The following is a 23,691-nucleotide window of genomic DNA, read 5'->3' as shown; positions in this document are numbered from 1 at the left end:
TATGAGCAGTAAGGGGCTATTGTGAACGTTTGCCTTTGGGGCATCACTCAAGCCAACATTTTATGTAAACAATTAGCAACTAAACTTAGTGTATCTTCAAGTTCTCCATGAAGAGATAATCCCTTTGCTTTTAATGAAAGGGAATTATACTAGGTTGTAGTTTTGTGCCCTTTGGGAAAAGTGGGGAGCCATGGTTAATTTGTTTGATAATTGTTTTGTGGTCATTCGTTTTTGAAGTGACAGAATACTGAATGACGGGGAGAGAGGGAATGAATAATGATTGCATAACTGAATAATAATGGGTGGAGAGCATAAAGGGGAAAAACTAAAGACAGCTGTTTTGATTTTACAGCTGTTTTGATTTGACAGCTGTTTTGATTTGACAGTTGTTTTGATTTGACAGCTGTTTTGATCTGTTTTGTTCGGAGAAGTTTATTTCTCATACAACGACTCTATATAACTTATAATTACGAGCAGATCTTATTATGATAGATATCCTCATATCCCTTTTATGAGAGAATAATTTCCTTTCAGTTTGTCTTTTGTGGTATTAGGGAAGCCACGGATGGTTCTTAGTGTTTTCTTTCTGTGGTAATTCAGCTCATAAGGCTATCGTTAGGACATGAAACGAAAGCCTTGACTCAAAAAGAGACTGAATTATGATGAAAAACAACAAACAAAGTAAAAAGAACAATAGACAATGACTTCAAGAAGAGAAGGGGTTAGGCAGGCCAATAAACATGATTGCTGCACCAGCAGTGTTCGAGGCCAGTCTATTTAACAAGCTAGTGAACTACAGGCCTCCCATAAGATACTCATTATTACCCCTATCCTCTATAATCTCTGTGCTCCTGGGCTAAGTGCCAAGTGACTTCATTTAACAGCCGGTATCTACTGTTTTACTGTTTTTAGAGTCAACAGACCTCAGCGGCTGTGTGTCACTGTTGACTCCGTATGGGGTTAAGCATGTCGAAAACAAGACGAGTGAAAAATAATGAAAAAATGAGAGAAAAGAAAAGGTAAAAGGAGAGACAATTACGAGAAGAAGGAGAGAAAACATCTCCCGGAGTCTTTATATGGGGATCAGATGAACAGCTCTAGAGAGGCACTACCACTAAGAGTATGGTCAGTTCTGTCAGTGGATGACTGTGAGTGTGCGTGCATGGTCATGTTTCCATTTGAAGAATTTGTAGCTACAATGAGTTTAGTAATTTATGGGTTTGGGCCAGTGGTTTCCTTTCAGCCATACATGTATTCACTCTCACAGTACAAGCCAACAACATCACACTAACACCACTTACCCCTTCCTCTAAAAGCAATAGAAGCTACTCCAAACATGAGAGGTGACTGTAGAAACCAAGTTGACCTCCTAACCCTTTTTCACCTATTAAAAGTACCACTAATGGGTCAGAAGACACACACACACACAAAGCTGTCTCACCAAGTTGCCTTGTTCGGCCAGAGGATCCCTGTAGACCTCTCTCCTCTGGATGTGGTGTTCAGGGCTGACCGTCTGTGAGTAGGGAGGCTGTTCTGTTGTAGGAGGCTGGAGCTGGCAACACACACAGAATACTACACATGTACTGTTCCACTCATTGACACATAACACAAACTCATATGGTCATTGTCACTCATAAACTTGAGTAATATTGGACTACTGCACATCCGTGGCGTAAATACTGTGAATGATTATGTGACACTACACAAAATAAATGACAATGTATTAGGGGTGGGTGTGAATGTATACAGTATCTAGGATAAGTGTCTGTGGACGTATAGTATGAGCAAGTGTGTGCATCCAGTATGATTGTGTGTGCCTGCCTGCGTATATCCATGCATGTGTACGTGTAAGTGTGTTCCTCACCTTGAGTTTCAGTGCATTGAGGGTGTGGTTGGAGCTGCAGTTGAGTGGTCCCTGAGTGATGACCTCCACAGGGTACAGAAGGTCGTGACCCTGAGCTCTCAGAGGGCATCGCAGCTCCAGGACCGACTGACTGATCATACTGGGCCCGTTGTTCACCAACTTACACAGAGAGACAGAGAGAGACAGAGAGAGACAGAGAGACAGAGAGAGAGAGAGAGAGAGAGAGAGAGAGAGAGAGAGAGAGAGAGAGAGAGAGAGAGAGAGAGAGAGAGAGAGAGAGAGAGAGAGAGAGAGAGAGAGAGAGAGAGAGAGAGCCCATGTTAGCATACTGTACCAGGAAGCTAAGAGAAGTATTTGTTCAACCACCTAACCCTACAACTCCACTTGACCCCACTTAACAAAATAACACAAAATCAACTCTAGTGGAATACGTTGAGTACCTCGTACACATGCTGGATCTCAGACCCAATGTCCTGCTCCTCTTGTAGGCTGTGGCTCATCCTCCAATTTGGGGGAGGGAAGAGGAGCTTGTCCGGACGAGAAACGCTTCAATCGAGAAAAGGAGAGAGAGTAACACCATAGGACAAAGTAGAAAATAGTAAAACGATGCAGTACACATACCCAACAGAACGTGGTACCGAAACATTATTTACAATGTCATTGGGGCTGGGGCTGTTGAAGTACAATATATTGGTACCCAGTCACTTTGAGTGTAGCTAAACAGGGAGTATATTATTAGTATAGTGATGGAGACCATTCAATTCATTTGTTTGTTCGTCCATCCATCCATCTATCCATCCATCCGTCTATCCATCCATCCATCCTTGATGACTCACCCCTGTAGGATAACATCAGCTACCACAGCCACCTCAAGATCATAGAGCTCAACATCACTCTGGGAGCTATTCTCATTTTTACTGAGTGGAGAGAGAACAGAGAAGCGTAACACTTCATTTAGATTGTGCCAAATAGATGGTTTATAGATGTTCATTGGAAGTTCACTTAACTGTCGACAACAATTGAACTAACTATCCACTAACCCTAAACTTAGCTCAGTCAGGACACGGGAGTAAGTATGGAAGTATTTATGAGGATTGAGGTACAAAAACATTCAACCGCACATCAACATTTAACTAAATATTAATACAGTATACAGTAAAGTAATTTATAGTTTATACAATTTTTGTGCTGAAGGTACAACTCGGACTTACCTGCGTATCTGGAGCTCAAACTGCACCGTATTGTAAGTGTCCTTCAGTCGGGGCACAGTGAAGCGGAGGCCTGCCCACAACTGTGAAGATCCACACAAAAGACACACGATCAGCCACAAAGACACTAGAGATACACTGACCTCAGATCTGTTAGAAAGCCAATCCGTCATAAACACACACACACACACACAGTCATTAACAGACCCTGGATCAGTCTGGGTCACACAACATCATTCGTAAAGACAGATAATTGTACAGACATACAGAAATCCACAATCAGAAGGACAGAAGTAACATATTGCTTCAGCAACATTGGATTGTTCCTTTCATGACAGTAAAGCTCCATTTGACTTTGAATTTAAGAAACAGTTAGTCCATGATGGTCCACTTACACTTGTGCCAGACTTCATAGGGTTGCCAAGGTCACACACCAGATATCGGGTCTGATTCTCTGCCTCGTAGCTACAGGTTAGCTGAGTCAGACTCTGCTTATGAGATTCAAGCACAAACATGGAGAGAGAGACATAGACTTCACTTCACAGTATTTCCAAATTCTTTCAAACCATTTATATCATTACCATCGTTTTAGTCATCAGGCCATCGTTAGTATCATCACTATTGCATTGATATTACTTAAATTATGGTCATTGTCATGTGGATTAGCATTAGCATTCATATTAGCGCAGGTATGTATCTTTATTATGTTAGCAATGTCATTTTCATTAGAAACTGTATATGAGCATTATTTTGAGTTAGCATGTCCCCTAAGAGGGACAGGACAGATGGTTGCTCCCTCACCGCATTGTTGCGGGCTATACCACTGTAGTCAGCCTCTGGGGGAAGCACCATGTAAAGCTCTGCCTCGTAGGCCCCGCCCTCTCCCTCGTTCCTGGCATTGAAAGTCAGGGTCAGGGAGTTATCGTCACCCAGATACACCTCCGTCCTATCGCTAAGGAAACCACAAGAAAACACAACAACGTAAAACAAAGCAACAATAAACATGTCATCCCCCACCAATGATGCAGCGCCCCCCAATATTGTAAATGACAAATCTCTATGGCAAGACGCATTATTCACCCAAATTTCATCAAAATCGGGCCAGTGGTGTCTGTGATATCGCGTGTGACTAATGTACGTACAGTTGAGTACAATAGCGCCCCATTGGGCCAATCAGTGTAATTTTGTAAATGGCGGATCTCTATGGCAAGACGCATCATTCACCTAAGTTTCACTCAAATCGGGCCAGTGGTGTCTGAGATATCGCATGGGTTAGCTAGACTCACATACCTGAGCATGTGTGCCAAATTTCTTCACTCGGAGTCAAACAAATCAAGAGATATAGCACAACCATAGGTCAATATGAATGTTCTTGCATATGTTGAGTCTTGACAGTGTTTGCAACATTTGTAGCAAATTTTGTTACAATACGCATTTATGTGCCAGACCACGCCCTCGTGAATGTTTATTGGTCAATAGCGGCCATGTTGTTTTAGGTAATAGTCTGGAAAATATTGCATTGAGAGACCTTTGTCCATAGATTCCACATATCAAGTTTCGTGCAAATCGGTCATTCGGTGCCAGAAGAGCAGCGTTTGAAGTGTTTTTCACAAAATTCTAAATGACGGAAAATCCATCATGGCGACCTTATGGGATCCCTGAGGCAAATTTGTTCCTTGTGAGAAGAGGGACCTATGTACCGAATTTCATGACTTTAGGTGAAATGGGGTGAGGGCCGTGACCTTTCAAAGTTAGCATTAAATGCCAGATATTTATGGCAAGACTCATCATTCACCCAAGTTTCGTAAAAATCGGGCCAGTATTGTTTGAGATATCATGTGTGACTAACTTACTAATGAAAATGCTAACGGACGGAAACAGATTTAATCATGGGGGACAACAATCAAAGGTAGTTGTTTCATTTTTCAGACATTTCCCAAAACATGTCACAGATGTTTTGTCTCTCAAGGAGATTGCGTTGTCTACATATGATGAACATGATGAAAATAATCTCCTTTCATCTTTGAAGATCAATTACATGTTTTCTAGGAAGCTCCTGAACATGTTTGTCTGTCACAATATCAGTGATGGGGGGGAGCGTTATCCCAGCAAACACACAAACACCACACAACGTTGTCTCAAACTTGACTCCAAGCATCCTGCATATTCCAAATGGTGGTGGTAACCATAAGTGTGTATCCTACAGTCAATAGCCGGTATCCACCTAAGTGTGTTGTAGCTAAATCCTCTTAGTTTGTGGTTTAAAACTGGGTTGTGCCTAGAAACATCGCTGCTGTTTACTTGATGAGTCACAGGAACATTCTAAAACCTGTAGGTTAGACACAGCACAAAGATTCTAAAGTTCCATTATTCAACCGTTCTTTAAATGATGGGGCACTTTCTTAACTGAAACTCATAGAAACAGTCCTCTCAAACAGTCCTCTCAAACAGTCCTCTCAAACAGTCCTCTCAGGTTTATATCCCCTCCAGGGCTTTTCTGCTACATATCTGTCCGATTTAGCACTTCCTGTGTAGTGATAAATCCCCCACCCCACCACCCTTTCTTATACTTCCGAATGTAGTAATAAATTCATGCTGGCTATTGAGCAGAAAGAGGGAGAGCCGAGTACGGATGTTGATGGTCGGTCCCTTGGCTTATCACTATCCTCCCATCCTCCCATCCGCCCCTCTGTCCACCAGAGGTCTGGACACAATGTCCTCATACTCTGCACCAGGACCACACAGATGATTCCAATTATGGCCAGGTCAGAGGAAGTGACAACATCGATACTCTATCACTACAGACTACGAGAGGAGGAAAAGTTTAAGGTGGTGGTGGGAGAGGGAGTTGTACTGTAAGTCAAATTTTATTTTATTCAAAGCTTTTAAGATATTATAAGATACAGACAAACATGTGCATGAAATATAATCAATTTATAATTGTTTTTTAAATTATATGAGCAAAAAATATTCCATTTTATTTGGAACGGCAAGCCAGACAATTTGTTTTTAAACAAGCCATAGAAAGTTGGTTGCAATTTCAGATTAATCAACCAGATAAAACAGAACAAATATTACAACAAATATTATGGTTAAACTCAAATATAATTGATAAAAAAAGACTTCTCCTAGAACCCGATGGTCACTCTGACAGAGCTCCAGAGTTCCTCTGTGGAGATGGGAGAACCTTCCAGAAGGACAACAATCTCTGCAGCACTCCACCAATCAGGCCTTTAGAGTGGCCAGACAGAAGCCACTCCTCAGTAAAAGGCACATGACAGCTCACTTGGAGTATGCCAAAAGGCACCTAAAGGACTCTCAGAGCATGAGAAACAAGATTATCTGGTCTGATGAAACCAAGATTGAACTATTTGGCCTGAATGCCAAGAGTGATGTCTGTAGGAAACCTGGCACCATCCCTACGGTGAATCATGGTGGTGGCAGCATCATGCTGTGGGTATGTTTTTCAGTGGCAGGGACTGGGAGACTAGTCAGGATCGAGGGAAAGATGAACAGAGCAAAGTACAGAGAGATCCTTGATGAAAACCTGCTCCAGAGCGGGGCGAAGGTTCACCTTCCAACAGGACAACGACCCTAAGCACACAGCCAAGACAACGCAGGAGTGTCTTCGGGACAAGTCTCTGAATGTCCTTGAGTGGCCCAGCCAGAGCCCGGACTTGAATCTGATCTAACATCTCTGGAGAGACCTGAAAATAGCTATGCAGTGACGCTCCCCATCCAACCTGACAGAGCTTGAGAGGATCTGCAGAGAAGAATGGGAGAAACTCCCCAAATACAGGTGTGCCAAGCTTGTAGCGTCATACCCAAGAAGACTCGAGGCTGTGATCGCTGCCAAAGGTGCTTCAACAAAGTACTGAGTATAGGGTCTGAATACTTATGTAAATGTTATATTTCAGTTTTGTTTTATTTTTTAAATTTGCACAGAAAAACACAAAAATGTTTTTGCTTTGTCATTATGGGGTATTGCGTGTAGTTTGGTGAGAAAAAAACAACAATTTAATCAATTTTAGAATAAGGCTGTAACGTAACAAAATGTGGAAAAAGTCATGGGGTCTGAATACTTTCCGAATGCACTGTATAATTGAACCCAGAGGTTGTACTACACAAAGTACCAATAATAAAGGACAATTATCTCTGAGATAGGCCTCAAGGTTGTGAACACATAACAACCTCTCGCATGGGAATTCTCGGGAAGCAAACTATTTAAGTCCTAAAAAACGAGCTGTGTATTACATTTCAATGGTGATAGGTCGTTGAAGCTGCATAGTGAAAGTACTGAATCATAGACACTTTTTTGACTGACTTGGTCTCGTGGAAACTGAATACACACATTCCCCAGTTTTCCATGGGAAACTCTTAAACTGATTGTACACTGCCGCTAACAAAAATCACATGGCAAAGTCGTGCAACACACTACTCAAGACAGAGCAAGAAAAGAACAAGAGCTACTAGTTTGTGAATGGCACCAGTTGTTCCATTCAGCCTATAGTGCAACACACTCTGCTGTTGTCTACACTCAAACAACACTGATTAACCATTAAATAACCACGAGCAAGTCAAGAGTCGTGAGGATATGAGCAGCAAAACAAAACAAAACATTTTTGGTTACTCTCCTGGGAATACAAGTGCATTTCTTAAATCAAGGACAAATAAACATACATGTATATCAGTGGTCACCAACCGTCGATCGCCAAGCCATTCCTAGTCGATCACCAAACATTTCTGTAAAACCCCCAACGATAAAGCCTTGCGTTCCTATTATAATTATATTTTTTGGCGCTGTTGGCGGTAGGTGCACTTGATTCAGCTGCCCTAGCGCCAGGAAGGCTAAGGGCTTCCATTTTGAACCCTTTCATGTGTCTGAAGGTAGAACTCTGCCTACCCGGCAGTCCCAGAGAGCAAATCAAGTGCACCTATAGGCCTACCGCTGGTCAATCAGATGGCTCAGATCACCGTGTACAGTTTCCTCGCGCCATAGACAGTAAAAAGAATCCTTGAACGCACAGCAAAGTTGATAATGTGAGATTTAAAAACTTTTAAAACCATGACTAGAGAGAGAGACTCAATGAATACAGTAAATAAGTGCTGTTTTTATGAGTAAGTTCATGTTTAAGTTGTTATTCAACACTGTCAATACTTTGTTCAACAGTTTTATAAGCCATAAAATGCGCATTCTCCCTACTTCCACTCACACTACAACCAGCACTGCAGCTGCAATGAATGAGTAAAAGTGTTTCGATAAGCTTTTATTTGTGGCTCGTGTCTTTTTTTATATCGAGGAATATTTCACTTTCTCTGGTCATAGGAGTAACAACATGAATTGGTGCATGAGGCAGAAATAATGCAGGGCGACTTAAGTCTGTATCCAATTGTTTCTTTCCTACTCTTCTTTATTGGTTACCACTGCTTTGAGAGGTCATGACAGGTGAAAGCAATAGGCTGAAGACCTACTGAGGTCTTTCACCTATCGATAGGTCAAGAGGGAGAGCGGAGAATAGCAAGGTAGGATATTCCGGAGTAATGCCTTGGTTTCAGGTAATGGAGAGGGGACTTCAGCTCACCCATAAACAGCCAGTTTGAGGTCAGGGACACAGATGTTGTCCTCACCACAGTCCAGCTGAATCTGGGCCTGCGGAACAGAAGGGTGGAGAGAGAGAGAGCGAGAGAGAGAGAGCGAGAGAGAGCGAGAGCGAGAGCGAGAGAGAGAGAGAGAGAGATATGGTAATGGGAGAGAGAGGGAGATATTTCGATTTTTAGAAAACCTTTATTGGCACAATTCAGGTAATGTTCAGTTAACTCCTCATCTTAGAATGCTAAAACTCACTTCTACTGAAAGAGAGAGAGAGATTTAGAGAGAGCGAGAGAGTTATGTGATACCAAGAAAGACATTAATACAACTCACTAAGACTTTCAGCTTATTACCTACTACCAGTATATTTTCTTAAGACTGCAAAACAGCATGCAGTTCTATGACAATTTACATTGGTTTTCGAACAACCACTGGTCAATTTACCACAGCAATAAAGTTTTATGAAGACTAACCCCTTAAATGAGAGAATGAGGGGGAGAGGTAGAGGTGTGAGAAGTAAGGGAATAAGTGGAGGGTGGAAAAAGAGAACGCAAATGAGAGAAGGGGTGAAGGAATGAACAGAAACAGTGTTTCGTTTTGGTGGAATGAGGACAGCAAAGATGTTCGAGAAAGGACAGACTCCAATGTGAAGAAAGGAGGGGAAAAATAAAGACTTGCTGCTTAGTGAGGAGAGGAATTGGCCTCCTAAGCAATTTGACTCTATAAAGACTCTACAAACCACAATAAAATATAAATCGAATATGATTCGATTAGACTGTATCCCCCTTCCCTCTCTTCCGCCTCTGTCCTCCTCCAACATTGCTCTTGCTCTGTGTACTGTGAACCCATTGTTACAATACTATCCCATCCCGGCAGCAACATGTGGAAAACATTAGACCCAAAAATCATTCTACGAGAGTGCAGAGTCGGCATGGCGATCACTCACTCTGTCTCCATGGCGACGGCTCATTTAAAGTCTCCAATGTTATCGTTCGCTCAAGTCCATGTGGTAATCGGTCAGTCAGCACAAGATCACAAGACGGAGGAGCGCACCGGGACTAGTAATGTTCACACACAAACACCAAGGGTTGCCCTTCCCTGCTTATCTTCTCTTCTCCCCCACTTACTCAATGTCATGTTCTTTCATCCCTCCATCTCCGTGGGACAAAAAGGGCGGTAAAAGCTTTATTGTTGAGAAGTGCAAGAGAGAGATAGAGAGTGCAAAAATATTTCGGTGTAATAATGGAAGCATGGAAAGTCCGAGCTATTCCTAAAAGCTGTTCTAGCTAAGTTGTATTGGTTTCTCTGCCAATAGTGAGAGGCTCTGAGCACACACATACTTATACACACACACCTTTACACAGACACGCACACACGCATGTGCACACACACACACATACTTATACTCACACACACATATATAAACACATGCACGTGCTCCAAGCCTGGCTCGTCTGGCTCTTGACATGGCGGAGACCACAGGCTACATACATAAACAAACCACAACCAGATGGCTAGCCTCAGCGCCCCACCCAGAAAGAGCTGTCAGTTCTCCCTCTGTTTTTTCGCATAGCCGTGACTCCCCATCCTTGCTCAACCCACCACCCCTACCCCTGAGGATTCTATTCTCAATTTGGAAAAGCTACCACCATGGAATTGGAAAGAGGGCCTACCCCTGTTCTTTGCCATTATTGCTTCTGTGACAGCATGCCATTGAAGGCTTTCATCTAAAGTAAAGTAAAAAAGGCTTTGTAGCAGGTGTGCCGTCTATCCAACTCTATGGCTACCACATATTGTAATTCCGTGCTTTGTGTATCAGGACTAACCCCCAACCTTTAGACATATGGGGACCAGCACTAGTGAAGGGTCGTCCATATGAAATACATAAAAAAAATGGCCACTTCTGACCTTATGCCTTTCTACTTCAACAAGTCTTTATGGCGCAAAATGTAGATATTGGGGGATATAGATATGGTGCACATGTGTGTTCGTGGTGAAGTCTGATAGTTTTGGACTACATTGTCCATAGTGCACCTATGTTCATACCCTCTATACGTTGTGTGGACTGGAGATTCAGTAGTAGTGTAGTAGTGTAGTGTACATACCAGTTCTGAACTGTAAGATATGTGGTCTAGTAAATATGACGATATTCTGGAAGTACACGCTCTCTGCTCTATAAAGTGTGATGTCTGGCAAGGTTGGGGTCAATTCCAGTTCAATTCAGTCAATTCAGGAAATAAACTGAAATTCCAATTCCAAATTGTTTCCTAATTGAATAGCGTAGTTAATGCATACCTTCTGCTCTATAAGGTGTATTGTCTGGTAGTTTAGAATGGGTCTCAGGCCATGGAGGTCCAGTGAAGCGAGAGGGTCCAGGCTAAAGTTGAGTGTGACGTAAATGGGGGAAAGTTTATCCCTAAACTCCTCTTCACTCTGCAACACACATGGGGAAAGAAGGGCAACGGCATCAGCAACACACTCAAGAGGAAGTGAATCGGTGTTACACTGACTCATGTTCATGATGTGTTTAACTGTTACTTTACTTATTGTCAACTAACTGGTTGAGATAAGACACTGTGTGCCTCTAGATGTTACAGATCAGTGTAAATGTACAGCGTAAGCGAAAATGTTCACTTTCAGAAACTACAATCAAAAAAAGATTAACTGTAAAATGTATCATTAAATGTTTCAATTTACTGGTCTTTGAAGGCTGGATTCGAAATAACCAGCCAACATTTTCCCGCAAACGTTAAGTCCACCTTGAGAAGAGAGATTGGTCGGTAAGACCCACAGTTGGATCATTGGATCATTGTCGTATTTATAAACAGGCAATTTTTCCAACGCGTCTTTGAACATTTCTGTAACACTTCACTTAAAGCCTGCAGGTTTAATGCTTTATAACTTGTTATAAGCATGTCCGAGCCTTTAAAATGCCTAATAGCTTATAATATGTCTCCCAACATTTCTTTGAGTGTTTGAAGTGACTAACGCGCAGGTAGATGCGGGTGTCGTGACACGTTCGTCCTCCGTTGGCCATGGAGATGGTCTTCAGTAGGCTGGGCTGTTGGCTATCCAGGAACAGAGTTCTCCTCACTGACGACTCCTTCTGGGTCTGTTTCAGATGGTCCAACTGTACCTCCACCACAAAACCTGTACCACACACACAAGGTGGGTTACACACACGTGCACACACACGATAGAACATATCACATACACAGAACTATACTCACAAAAACAAACCCATTGAAACACACATGCATTTATGCATGGGTACACACACTAAAGCAATTACATAGTCAGTTATTGTGGATACACTAACACAATACACACAATTACAAATACCCATTCCCACGTGCAGACACACGCACACAATCACACCCCCACATACTCAAACATAAACACACACATGCACTCACAAACCTTGCAAAGTTTCCCCTGTACTTACACAATTGTCCTTTTATCTTAATCATAACTGCTAAATTGACCACAGTGAGTTCAGGCATATTTGTGGCCATACAAAGGAAGGTAATAGGGAACAGCTGTGTCGGGGTCCTTCCAAAAGAAAACACTGGGCTCACCTAGATCAGCAGGGAGATGCTTCCCATTGGCCGAGAGGCAGAAACTGAGGTTGACACTGGAGGGGGTGAAGACAGACAGAATATAGTGAGTGGGAGTATTTCACTATACTGTATATTCAATAGATCCATATAGATCTCTGATACATACGGTGATAATATACAATACTACTGCATTTTGAATGTTGCATTCCATGTAAAAAATGCTACCTTTGAACAGATACCCCGTAATGGAAATCTATTCATCTTGTATTCAAGTTTGAACATATGATCAAGTAATAGGACTGGCCACCCCTCAGAACCTGGTTCCTCTCTAGGTTTCTTCCTAGGTTCCTGCCTTTCTAGGGAGTTGTTTGCTGTTTGGGGTTTTAGGCTGGGTTTCTGTATAAGCACTTCGTGACATCTGCTGATGTAAAAAGGGCTTTATAAATCAATTTGATTTGACTTGATAGGAAGAAATCTCTGAGAAGTTTCATCCGATTGGTACATGCTCAGCTAAAACCGTTGAATGTAAATGCATTCAGTCTTTGCACAGAATTGAAGCCCAATTCCCCATTTATAGAAATTACCCAACCGTTTCAAGCAGAAGCAGAGAATGTATTTGATTATGAGAGTGTGCATGCACATACAGCATCTATATGCTCCACTGTAAATCTGTGCACGTGTGTGTGTGTGTGTGTGTGTGTGTTTGAGTTTGTGTGGCCAATGGTCATCTGCCTGCGCATGTGTGAATGTGCATGTGTGTGTGGGTGTGTCACCTCATGCATGCTGTGTCCTAGGCTGGTGTGCCAAATAATATGTAATTCAAAGTGAACGCCAACCCTCTCCACCCTTTCCACAGCACCCCACCTCTACTCCTCCCTCTGCCTCTCCAAGTCTCCCAGCAACATAAACAGTAATCAAGACACAAACAAAAGCGACTTGTTCTGTACTAAAGGCGGATATCAAGATACCAGCCACTAGTCGTAACTTTCTTTGAAGAGTCTAAAAATAATTAATGTTTTACTTTAATTTATGGAAGGAATTTTTGTGAGACTAAAAGTAGGGAAATGTTCCCTTTGCTTGGGCTCAGAATATAAAACGCTCACACTGGACCGGAGACTGGAAAAGCTTGTCAAACATGGTGTCATTTGACATTATCAAGTGGTGAATACCGGACGTTTTGTCCATTGACATGGTTTAAGAGTGGAAAATATACTACATATTATGTCTTGGACTCAGTGTTGGGCCAAGTCCCATAGCACTTGAATTTATATTGTTGCTGAAGACACTTTCCCTCCTATCAAGGTTGGTCTGTATGAGGCTAAAGTAATATCCTAGTCAATAAAAGTGGTGGTGTCCGGAAGTACAATTGACATATTTTGAGCATCTACAGTGTACAGTGTACTGTACAAGGGGACTCGCAACATGAAGTGTTACCGGCTAAACTTGACTTCACAAAGATCTTAACACATGGAATATCAGCAGTGTTTCAACCAATCAGATTTATTTGAAAAGGAAAAAGGATGTACAAATCTGCTATCTTAATTTGATCAATCTGTTGTCACAGAGAATTTTACACTTTAACATTTCAGACTTTATTTGCCCTAATGAAAAACGTATCAAACCCTACAAAAATGTCCATTAATTATAATCCACATAATAATTCACATTTCCTGTTGCTGCAGGATTATTTTCCTGCTGTGAGAAGCATGGTCAAATTAAGATAGCGCATCTGTATCAACATACCAAGACACAGAGATAGTCTCGTTCCCATTGGACACCATACAACTCTTCTCCTCTGGATTGATCATGGTAGGTTGCAGCGTAAGAGAAGCACTGGCATTGATAATAGGCCGAGCCCTGATAGAAGAATAGCAACCAATTGGAAGACGTGATATGATTACCTTAATCAAAAGCTTTGATTCCAATACAAAAATAATGTGTAATTCAAAATTACATAAAGGTCACATATAAAACAATGCTTTCAGATTAAGGTACATGTTTAATTAAGATACAAATACAAAAAAGGGGTGTAATTGGTCAGCTAGCTAATTTTCATGTACAATGAGCCAATCAATTTCTGGTGAGAGGATATACCTGTACAGAACAGCCTTGTCAGCCCCAAAAGCACCTACGATGAGATCTGTACAAAGATGACCCAAGATTAACACTAATTCAAGAACAATGTGATGCCTTCTGAAACAGGAAATGGCAAAATCATTTAAAACAAAATTGAGCAATTGGACTAAACCATTTTCTCCTTTACCTGGGTAGCCATTATGATCCAGATCTTTGTTTCCACGAAGGGCGTAGCCAAAACTGGCGGGAAAGGTGCCAGAGGCCCATTGGCCGGCTAGAGTCTGAGTGGGCGTGTCCATCAGTCCACTGGCATGTCCGTTATAGATGAGGACCAATCCCTGTTGGTCGTCTCCTCCGAAGGGACAGCCAATGGCAATATCTAAGTTAATCAACAGATAATCAACAGAGTTATGACACTTCATAATGGTTTATCCCCACTCCCTCCGCCCTGATTTTAGTTATGTTCTTGCATGAAAGATTAAAATGTATCACATATTCTTATGTGTGGCCTTTAGGCATCAAATGGGGAAAACTAAGGAGAGGGACTACCTGAACTTGTCCAATAAGAAATCCACATGTTTGTTTTCCATTGCAAAATGTTTTGCTACAGTGTTCATTAATGAATATGACCCAAGCTTTTCCAGAGTGCTCACCGTTGAAGCCGTCCTGGTTGAGGTCTCCCAGTGGGGCCAGGGAGCTGCCAAACCTCCCGAAGGCCTGGCTCCCCCCCAGGTGGGGCAGGCTGGGTTCAAACAGCAAGGGCTGCCGCTGCAGGTAGACATAGACACGGCCTACCTCCTCCCAACGCAGTCCGTCGGAACCCCTCTGCATGAACATGGGAGCTCCCACCACCAGGTCTTCCATCCTGGGGAAGAGAGAGGGAAGAGAGGATGGGGTGGGGGGAAAGTGAGGGGAGATGGAGGAGAGGACAGGAGTAGGGCTGTGATGGTCATGGAATTCTGGATGACGGTAATTGGCCAGCCAAATGACCGCGGTTCTATTCGATTCATTCTATTTCTATGTGTGCTACTGCTGCATTGTGGTCATTCAGTCAGCTGTTCATAATATATATATATATATATATATATATACACACTACCGTTCAAAAGTTTGGGGTCACTTAAACATTTCAGAAGAAGGTTCTTTGTTTCTGGCCATTTTGAGCCTGTAATCGAACCCACAATTGCTGATGCTCCAGATACTCAACTATCAATCAATCAATCAATTTTATTTTATATAGCCCTTCTTACATCAGCTAATATCTCGAAGTGCTGTACAGAAACCCAGCCTAAAACCCCAAACAGCTAGTAATGCAGGTGTAGAAGCACGGTGGCTAGGAAAAACTCCCTAGAAAGGCGAAAGCCTAGGAAGAAACCTAGAGAGGAACCAGGCTATGAGGGGTGGCCAGTCCTCTTCTGGCTGTGCCGGGTGGAGATTATAACAGAACCATGCCAAGATGTTCAAAAATGTTCATAAGTGACAAGCATGGTCAAATAATAATCAGGAATAAATCTCAGTTGGCTTTTCATAGCCGATCATTAAGAGTTGAAAACAGCAGGTCTGGGACAGGTAGGGGTTCCATAACCGCAGGCAGAACAGTTGAAACTGAAATAGCAGCAAGGCCAGGCGGACTGGGGACAGCAAGGAGTCACCACGGCCGGTAGTCCCGACGTATGGTCCTAGGGCTCAGGTCTCTCAGTTGGCTTTTCATAGCCGATCATTAAAGAGTTGAAAACAGCAGGTCTGGGACAGGTAGGGGTTTCGTAGCCGCAGGCAGAACAGTTGAAACTGGAATAGCAGCAAGGCCAGGCGGAGAAGGCCTTGCTGCTAGTCTCAAGAAGGCCAGTTTCAACTAGTCTCAAGAAGGCCAGTTTTATTGCTTAATCAGCACAACAGTTTTCAGCTGTGCTAACATAATTGCAAAAGGGTTTTATAATGATCAATTAGCCTTTTAAAATGATCAACTTGGATTAGCAAACACAACGTGCCATTGGAACACAGGACTGATGGTTGCTGATAATGGGCCTCTGTACGCCTGTGTAGATATTCCATAACAAATCAGCCATTTCCAGCTTCAATAGCCATTTACAACATTAACAATGTCTACACTGTATTTCTGATCAATTTGATGTTATTTTAATGAACAAAAGAAATGCTTTTCCTTCGAAAACAAGGACATTTCTAAGTGACCCCAAACTTTTGAACGGTAGTGTATATATATTTTACGGTTATTTTCATGACGGTCTTCATCCAAAACCGTCGGTTACACGGTTATACGGTAATTGTGCCAGCCCTGGAGAGGACAGATAAATAACTCCAGATAATGAACTTTACTTCTGCTGATTTACAATGGACTAGTACTTTAGATCAAATCAAGGCCTCTAAAGTTGAGCTAGTGTGCATTAGTGTAGTGAGTGTGATGTCCTGAGTTTCCTGACTATGAGTCTAATAAGATAGGTGAAGCGGAATTGGCCAATAGAGAACCTGAAGGCAGGAGAAAGGAAGTGTAGGAGTAGCTACTGTATGACAAGGAATTTTCATGACACATGAGAGAGAGGGAAATGCATGACCATGGGATCTTCTGAAATACTGTATTTCACCTACTCTCTCTCCATCTCTCTCTCCTTTCTCCCTTGTTAGCATACATTGTCCAAGTCTATCTGTCCAAATCTTGCCATACCTGCCTTCTTTTTGCACACTTTGTCTTTCTTTCTCTCTTTCTCTCGCTCCCTCTCTTTCTTTCTCTCTTTCCATCTCTCTCTCCTTCTCTCCACTAGCTCCCTCACTCACCCGTCGTTGTTGATGTCTGTGGCTGCCACTGCGTAGCCGAAATAGGACCCCATCTGGAAGACATTAAAGCAGACAGAGTTAGCATGTAATCACACCGTGGGGCATAGTATCGCTCTTTCTTTCTCCTTCACTCTCTCTCTATTTCTCTCTCTCTTATATCCCCTCAACCCAGAAGCTTTCCTCCTCAATCAGGCCCCACAAATCCATCCCCCTTGGCTCCCTCTTTCCTCTCTGTTTTCTCTAAGCTCAGTGCCAGAGCTTCTGTAAGCTACATGAGAGGTAGAAGGAGGTAGGCGTTTGGAGGAGGTGGGGACTCAAGCTGCTATAGGCATCTCAGAGAGAGAGGGAGAATTGGTCACTCAGTGTTGTTATCTTTGACGATTCTATATTATGCCATAAATGATGAACTATTGTCAAGAGTTTTATATCACAGCTATGACTGATTGACAATGTACAGTATGGTGGTCCTTCTATAAAGCTGAGAGTTAGTGATGTTAGAACTCCTGTAGTGTAGCTACCGTAACCCAACACCTAGCGACCTCGTCAAAAGGTTCGGATCTCTTGGCGTAACGGCTAAGGTGTTGGGTTGACAGTCCCTGGACCTGGGTTGGAGTCCCGGTCTTGGCTACCCCCCCAATTCGCAGCAGTATACTCTAACCAGCAAGATCCATTTCATGGTATGGCTACTTGTATAAAGATATGTAAATGTATGGCACGGATACATTGTTTACATAGCTTTGTTTACACAGCTGAGTCCGACGGTGCAGTCCAGGCACTCATGTGGCGAGTAGTCAACCTAAAGAGACCGTCAAGTCAAATCCAGCCAGGAGTTTATTTCAGATCATTCTCACTATGCAGTAAGCAGTTAGCAGTCAGTTTGCAGCTTACACAGAAAGCACACACACAACGCAGACATATGTATGTACATTAGTTCATCAGCCATGGAGAATTTAGAAGACTACAGGAGCAACATGAAATAAACCATGTCACTTAATCCACACACCCAGCAATTTAGCCATTGAGGAATCCAAACCCTTTGGCACAATGGTGGGTTGGCATAAGCAAGCTCCCCACCCCCTTAGTTTGCAACACAAAAGCCTGAGTCAGCATATAGCTGTAATACTGTGTGTGTGTGTGTGTGTGTGTGTGTGTGTGTGTGTGTGTGTGTGTGTGTGTGTGTGTGTGTGTGTGTGTGTGTGTGTGTGTGTGTGTGTGTGTGTGGACGTGTTTAACTAATTCTAACCCTAACACTAATTTTAACCTTAACCCTAAACCCCCTAGAAATAGTATTTGACCTTTTGGGGTGTTAGGGTTAAAATTAGGTTTAGGGTTAGAAGCTAGTTTTAGTTTTAGGGTTAGGAATTAGGGTTAAGGTTCGGTTTTGGGGTTAAGGTTAGAGTTAGGGTTTAGGGGAAATAGGATTTTGAATGGGACTGAATTTTGTGTCTCCACAAGGTTAGGTGTACAAGACTGTGTGTGCATGTGTGTATGCGTATACATGTGTATACGCACACATGTGTATGTGTACTTGCGTGTGTACGTGTATACGTGTGTGTGTGTCTACATGTGTATGTGATTGCGTGCCTGCTCTTTCTGCCTCTGTTTCTGATTCACAACGTATGGAACACATAGGCATTTCTGGGCTCACCTCTGACCCAGGGATACAGCGTTATCTCCAGGGGGCAAATTCCTTCAGCCCCCCTATATATACCCGCATATAAAAACAGAAGCGCCAAAAATACAGTATAGCCTAGCCCCCTTGCTGTTAAGCAGATTTGCACCAACCTGTTCTCCGGTTAGGTTCACCATGGATTTCAGGTCTGTTCCATTGAGTATGGACACCTGCATTGAGAGAGTTCAGAAAATACCTTCAGTTATCAACCATGATTGTAGGAGAACCATCAAGAAAAAGACATGCAATACTGTTGGTTGTAACTAGGGCTATGGCGGTGATGTCAAGAAAATAGATATTAAATAACTGCCGGTCTCACGGTAATTGTCCATTAATTTACATAATCATATTTAGCATCTCCTGTCTTCCACACATAGCCTACAAGCCACTGATGCAGACCTTTGGAACATCTACATTTTAAAAAAGTATAATACATCCATGTAATATAGCCTACCCCATCACAATAAATCCATTATTTATTTTAGACAGGTCTAAAGAAACATGATATGAAGAAAATGTAGTCTATTTCAGAAGAACAGAATAGCATACTATGCGTTGTTTTTATGTTAGGCCCTGATCTGGCTATGCCATTTGGCTGTGGGCTACACTAGTTCATTTAGCAGACAAGATTTGCTTAGAATTCCGTGGCATTATTTTATAGTATGAAGAATACAATTGAACATAGCTGAATAAAATAGAAAGGATATTTTCTCCAAATAATTTGAGGGAGTGCGCACATGCAGCTATTTTGTGTTGAGCAGTTAACAAAGAAACAGGTACTCCTATATGCTTAATTTAGAGTTATTAATGTAACTTTAGTTGTGATACAAATGTTGGGCTATATGTTTAGATGTTAATACCTTCTAATGCTGCATGATGGGACTCTAACGATGATTTGAAAAAAGTTGCATGAAAGGGATGAGCTCTGCTTAGTTTTTTGTGCAGGCTGTACACACTTCATCAGTCTCTCATTCACAATTTGACAAGCACTTGATAATGCCTCGAATTTCCCGGCTGCATCCCCTTTGTGTGGCCATAATCCCCCTAAAAAAATCAATGCCTTTTGCGGCCAGTGCCCGTTATACCCTTGCCTGAATATAATAATTATAATTCCCTTTTCCCCGCTGCGTGCTGAAGCACCTCTCACTCACATCACCCAGTCAAGTGATCGGGTCTTTCTCACAGGCTACAAGTGAAGACAGACACATCTGGGACGCAACTGTGCGCGTCCTTATCCAATTCCGAGGCGCATATTGAAGATATTGGAAGAACTGTCAACATTTACTTTTCGTCAGCCAACAAGATGAGTAGGCCTAACAAATAGCAAAAGCACTAGCACTAGCCTATGTCAATATACTATCCCCCATAGTACAAAAGTTGACCTATTCTATTCTGTGCGAGAAATAAATATTCCAAAAATAGTCCGGGACAGTTGTGAGATGCGATAGATCCCAAATTAATACAACCACTAGCATCAAAAAACCTGTTTTAAGCAATGAGCCTGACGCAACAGATGAGAACGTTTAGAGTGAGGGGAAAAAAGTATTTGATCCCCTGCTGATTTTGTAAGTTTGCCCACTGACAAAGACATGATCAGTCTATAATTTTAATGGTAGGTTTATTTGAACAGTGAAAGACAGAATAACAACAACTAAATCCTGAAAAACGCATGTCAAAAATGTTATAAATTGATTTGCATTTTAATGAGGGAAATAAGTATTTGACCCCTCTGCAAAACATGACTTAGTACTTGGTGGCAAAACCCATGTTGGCAATCACTGAGGTCAGACGTTTCTTGTAGTTGGCCACCAGGATTGCACACATCTCAGGAGGGATTTTGTTCCACTCCTCTTTGCAGATCTTCTCCAAGTCATTAAGGTTTCGAAGGTTGACGTTTGGCAACTCGAACCTTCAGCTCCCGCCACAGATTTTCTATGGGATTAAGGTCTGGAGACTGGCTAGGCCACTCCAGGACCTTAATGTGCTTCTTCTTGAGCCACTCCTTTGTTGCCTTGGCCGTGTGTTTTGGGTCATTGTCATGCTGGAATACCCATCCATGACCCATTTTCAATGCCCTGGCTGAGGGAAGGAGGTTCTCACCCAAGATTTGACGGTACATGGCCCCATCCATCGTCCCTTTGATGCAGTGAAGTTGTCCTGTCCCCTTAGCAGAAAAACACCCCCAAAGCATAATGTTTCCACCTCCATGTTTGACGGTGGGGATGGTGTTCTTGGGGTCATAGGCAGCATTCCTCCTCCTCCAAACACGGCGAGTTGAGTTGATGCCAAAGAGCTCGATTTTGGTCTCATCTGACCACAACACCTTTCACCCAGTTCTCCTCTGAATCATTCAGATGTTCATTGGCAAACTTCAGACGGCCCTGTATATGTGCTTTCATGAGCAGGGGGACCTTGCGTGTGCTGCAGGATTTAAGTCCTTCACGGCGTAGTGTGTTACCAATTGTTTTCTTGGTGACTATGGTCCCAGCTGCCTTGAGATCATTGACAACATCCTCCCGTGTAGTTCTGGGCTGATTCCTCACCATTCTCATGATCATTGCAACTCCACGAGGTGAGATCTTGCATGGAGCCCCAGGCCGAGGGAGATTGACAGTTATTTTGTGTTTCTTCCATTTGCGAATAATCGCACCAACTGTTGTCACCTTCTCACCAAGCTGCTTGGCGATAGTCTTGTAGCCCATTCCAGCCTTGTGTAGGTCTACAATCTTGTCCCTGACATCTTCGAAGAGCTCTTTGGTCTTGGCCATGGTGGAGAGTTTGGAATCTGATTGATTGATTGCTTCTGTGGACAGGTGTCTTTTATACAGGTCACAAGCTGAGATTAGGAGCACTCCCTTTAAGAGTGTGCTCCTAATCTCAGCTCGTTACCTGTATAAAACACACCTGGGAGCCAGAAATCTTTCTGATTGAGAGGGGGTCAAATACTTATTTCCCTCATTAAAATGCAAATCAATTTATAACATTTTTGACATGCGTTTTTCTGGATTTTGTTGTTGTCATTCTGTCTCTCACCTCGGAATTGGATAAGGACGCGCACAGTTGCGTCCCAGATGTGTCTGTCTTCACTTGTAGCCTTTGAGAAAGACCCGATCACTTGACTGGGTGATGTGAGTGAGAGGTGCTTCAGCACGCAGCGGGGAAAAGGGATTTTAGCCTATAGAAATGTTGCGCAATATGAGCAAATGGGCTCCCATGAAGTGTTTGATTTTCGATAACATTTGCATTGATGTCAGAGTGATTAGAAGGACAATAGAGTGCTGAGTACCAGGCAATTAGCAAGTTTGGTAGGATACTAATGACCATCAGCAGCATCAGAGCTTGGAGAAGCCTAATTACCGTGACTAAACGGTTACATGGAATTTGACTGCCATCATGACTCGTGACCGCCGGTGTGGCGGTAATACGGTCACCGTAACAGCCCTAGTTGTAACACATGCATTTATGAATATGTATGCATATCATTCTTGTATAAGAACATCTTTCTTTAAATCCCTCTCTTAATTCACTTCCAGAAGTATTACATTCTTATTGATTACTGCATTGTTGGGGTTAGAGCTTGCAAGAAAGGCATTTCACTGTACTTGTGCATGTGACATTAAAACTTGAATCTATTCCCCTTTTTATTTATTGGCGTCCTCTCACCCCCTCTTCCTCTTTACAGTAACATTCCTCTATGTCATCCTTAAGTCATCCCTATGTTACCCCTCATTAACTTTAATCTAGAATGAATGATGAAATATGTATGAAATATGTGAGGACTCCTTACTAAACCATACAGCATGAGTCCCTTGGGGACTCCCGTGACGAAATCTGCAAAGACAGAAAATGAGAAAGAGAGAAAGGAAGTTCAAGAGTTGAGTCCAAGCTAGGGCTAGGACTCCAAGCACTTCCAAATGTGAACAACCGAGGGGTTAAAACATTGCTCATCATAAGCAGTGTTTAAAATATGAAAAGCTGAGGTTTGCTTGTTGCAGGTCTGTGGCAATAATTCTATGAAATCTTAAAAGCTTAATAAACTAATTGATACGGCCAAGTGCACCGTGCAAGTTGTTCATTTCTTTTAAAATAAGCAGAACATCTTCATGTTGTGGCCTTGAGTGAGCTACTTAAGTACAGTAGACTCCAATGTTATGTAATAAATAGACTATTACATTGTGCTCTGATATTCTTCTGATATACTCGTGTGCTCTAATGACTAGAGCTCTAATGATTAGAGCACATGAGTATATTAGAGCATAGGGGACTTTAGATGGACTTCCGATGATTAACCATTAGACAGAGCTATGGGGTAAGCAAACCCAAAACCCAATCATGCGCAAGCGAGTCAGTCGACACTGTAAATATGACCCTCACCTTCAATATTATCTCCACTGAACTCCCCGCCGGCCACAGAGTAACCTGGAGAGAGAGATACAGACAGACAGACAGAGACAGAGAGACAGAGAGACAGAGAGAGAGAGAGAGAGAGAGAGAGGGAGAAAGAGAGTGAGAGAGAGAGAGAGAGAGAGAGAGAGAGAGAATGGGAGAAAAATGATGGGTCAATACCAGTGAGTAGAGTGCAATGAGAAATCGGGTAAGGCAACTACTTAGTGCTCTGGTCAAAAGCAGTGCACTGTGAAGGGAATAGGGTGTCATTTCAGATGCAGCCTCTGTCTAACTCCTATGAAGAAGTGGACCATGCTCACCTAGGTAACTGTCGTCATAGCTCCCCTGCACCTGATGGGTCTGTATCTGTCCGGTAACAGAGAGCAGGAAGTAGGAAGGGTAGTAGGCCTTGACTATTTCCTTTGTGGTGGCTAAGATCAGCTGACCTGTGGGAAGGACGGATGGAGATAAGGGTCAGATGTCAGGGGTTAAGACAAGCCGTGACTTTTGAACTTTGTCTTATGGGGTTTTAGCTGCAGTAAAAT

General features: G+C 42.6%; 1 protein-coding gene across 1 annotated transcript in view; it reads right to left on the bottom strand.

Annotated features, from left to right (window-relative positions):
• The window catches only part of LOC121575543 (integrin alpha-5-like), a 47,490-nt gene that overhangs the window by 2,493 nt on the left and 21,306 nt on the right, over positions 1 to 23,691 (bottom strand). Inside the window, exons 7-26 of the mRNA XM_041888712.2 lie at positions 23,467 to 23,592; positions 23,135 to 23,179; positions 22,548 to 22,591; positions 18,874 to 18,930; positions 17,089 to 17,141; positions 14,952 to 15,163; positions 14,486 to 14,677; positions 14,317 to 14,362; positions 13,966 to 14,079; positions 12,241 to 12,296; positions 11,652 to 11,812; positions 10,958 to 11,095; positions 8,655 to 8,722; positions 3,874 to 4,024; positions 3,468 to 3,560; positions 3,076 to 3,155; positions 2,701 to 2,781; positions 2,305 to 2,410; positions 1,865 to 2,023; positions 1,442 to 1,552 (exon numbers count right to left, since the gene is read on the bottom strand). Of these exons, the coding sequence (XP_041744646.2) occupies positions 1,442 to 1,552; positions 1,865 to 2,023; positions 2,305 to 2,410; positions 2,701 to 2,781; positions 3,076 to 3,155; positions 3,468 to 3,560; positions 3,874 to 4,024; positions 8,655 to 8,722; positions 10,958 to 11,095; positions 11,652 to 11,812; positions 12,241 to 12,296; positions 13,966 to 14,079; positions 14,317 to 14,362; positions 14,486 to 14,677; positions 14,952 to 15,163; positions 17,089 to 17,141; positions 18,874 to 18,930; positions 22,548 to 22,591; positions 23,135 to 23,179; positions 23,467 to 23,592 (2,093 nt within the window). The remainder of the gene's footprint in view (positions 1 to 1,441; positions 1,553 to 1,864; positions 2,024 to 2,304; positions 2,411 to 2,700; positions 2,782 to 3,075; positions 3,156 to 3,467; positions 3,561 to 3,873; positions 4,025 to 8,654; positions 8,723 to 10,957; positions 11,096 to 11,651; positions 11,813 to 12,240; positions 12,297 to 13,965; positions 14,080 to 14,316; positions 14,363 to 14,485; positions 14,678 to 14,951; positions 15,164 to 17,088; positions 17,142 to 18,873; positions 18,931 to 22,547; positions 22,592 to 23,134; positions 23,180 to 23,466; positions 23,593 to 23,691) is intronic.

This window comes from Coregonus clupeaformis, chromosome 10, assembly GCF_020615455.1.
Source record: "Coregonus clupeaformis isolate EN_2021a chromosome 10, ASM2061545v1, whole genome shotgun sequence".
NCBI classification, from domain to species: Eukaryota; Metazoa; Chordata; class Actinopteri; order Salmoniformes; family Salmonidae; genus Coregonus; species Coregonus clupeaformis.
This window is presented reverse-complemented; position numbering and strand designations above follow the sequence as displayed.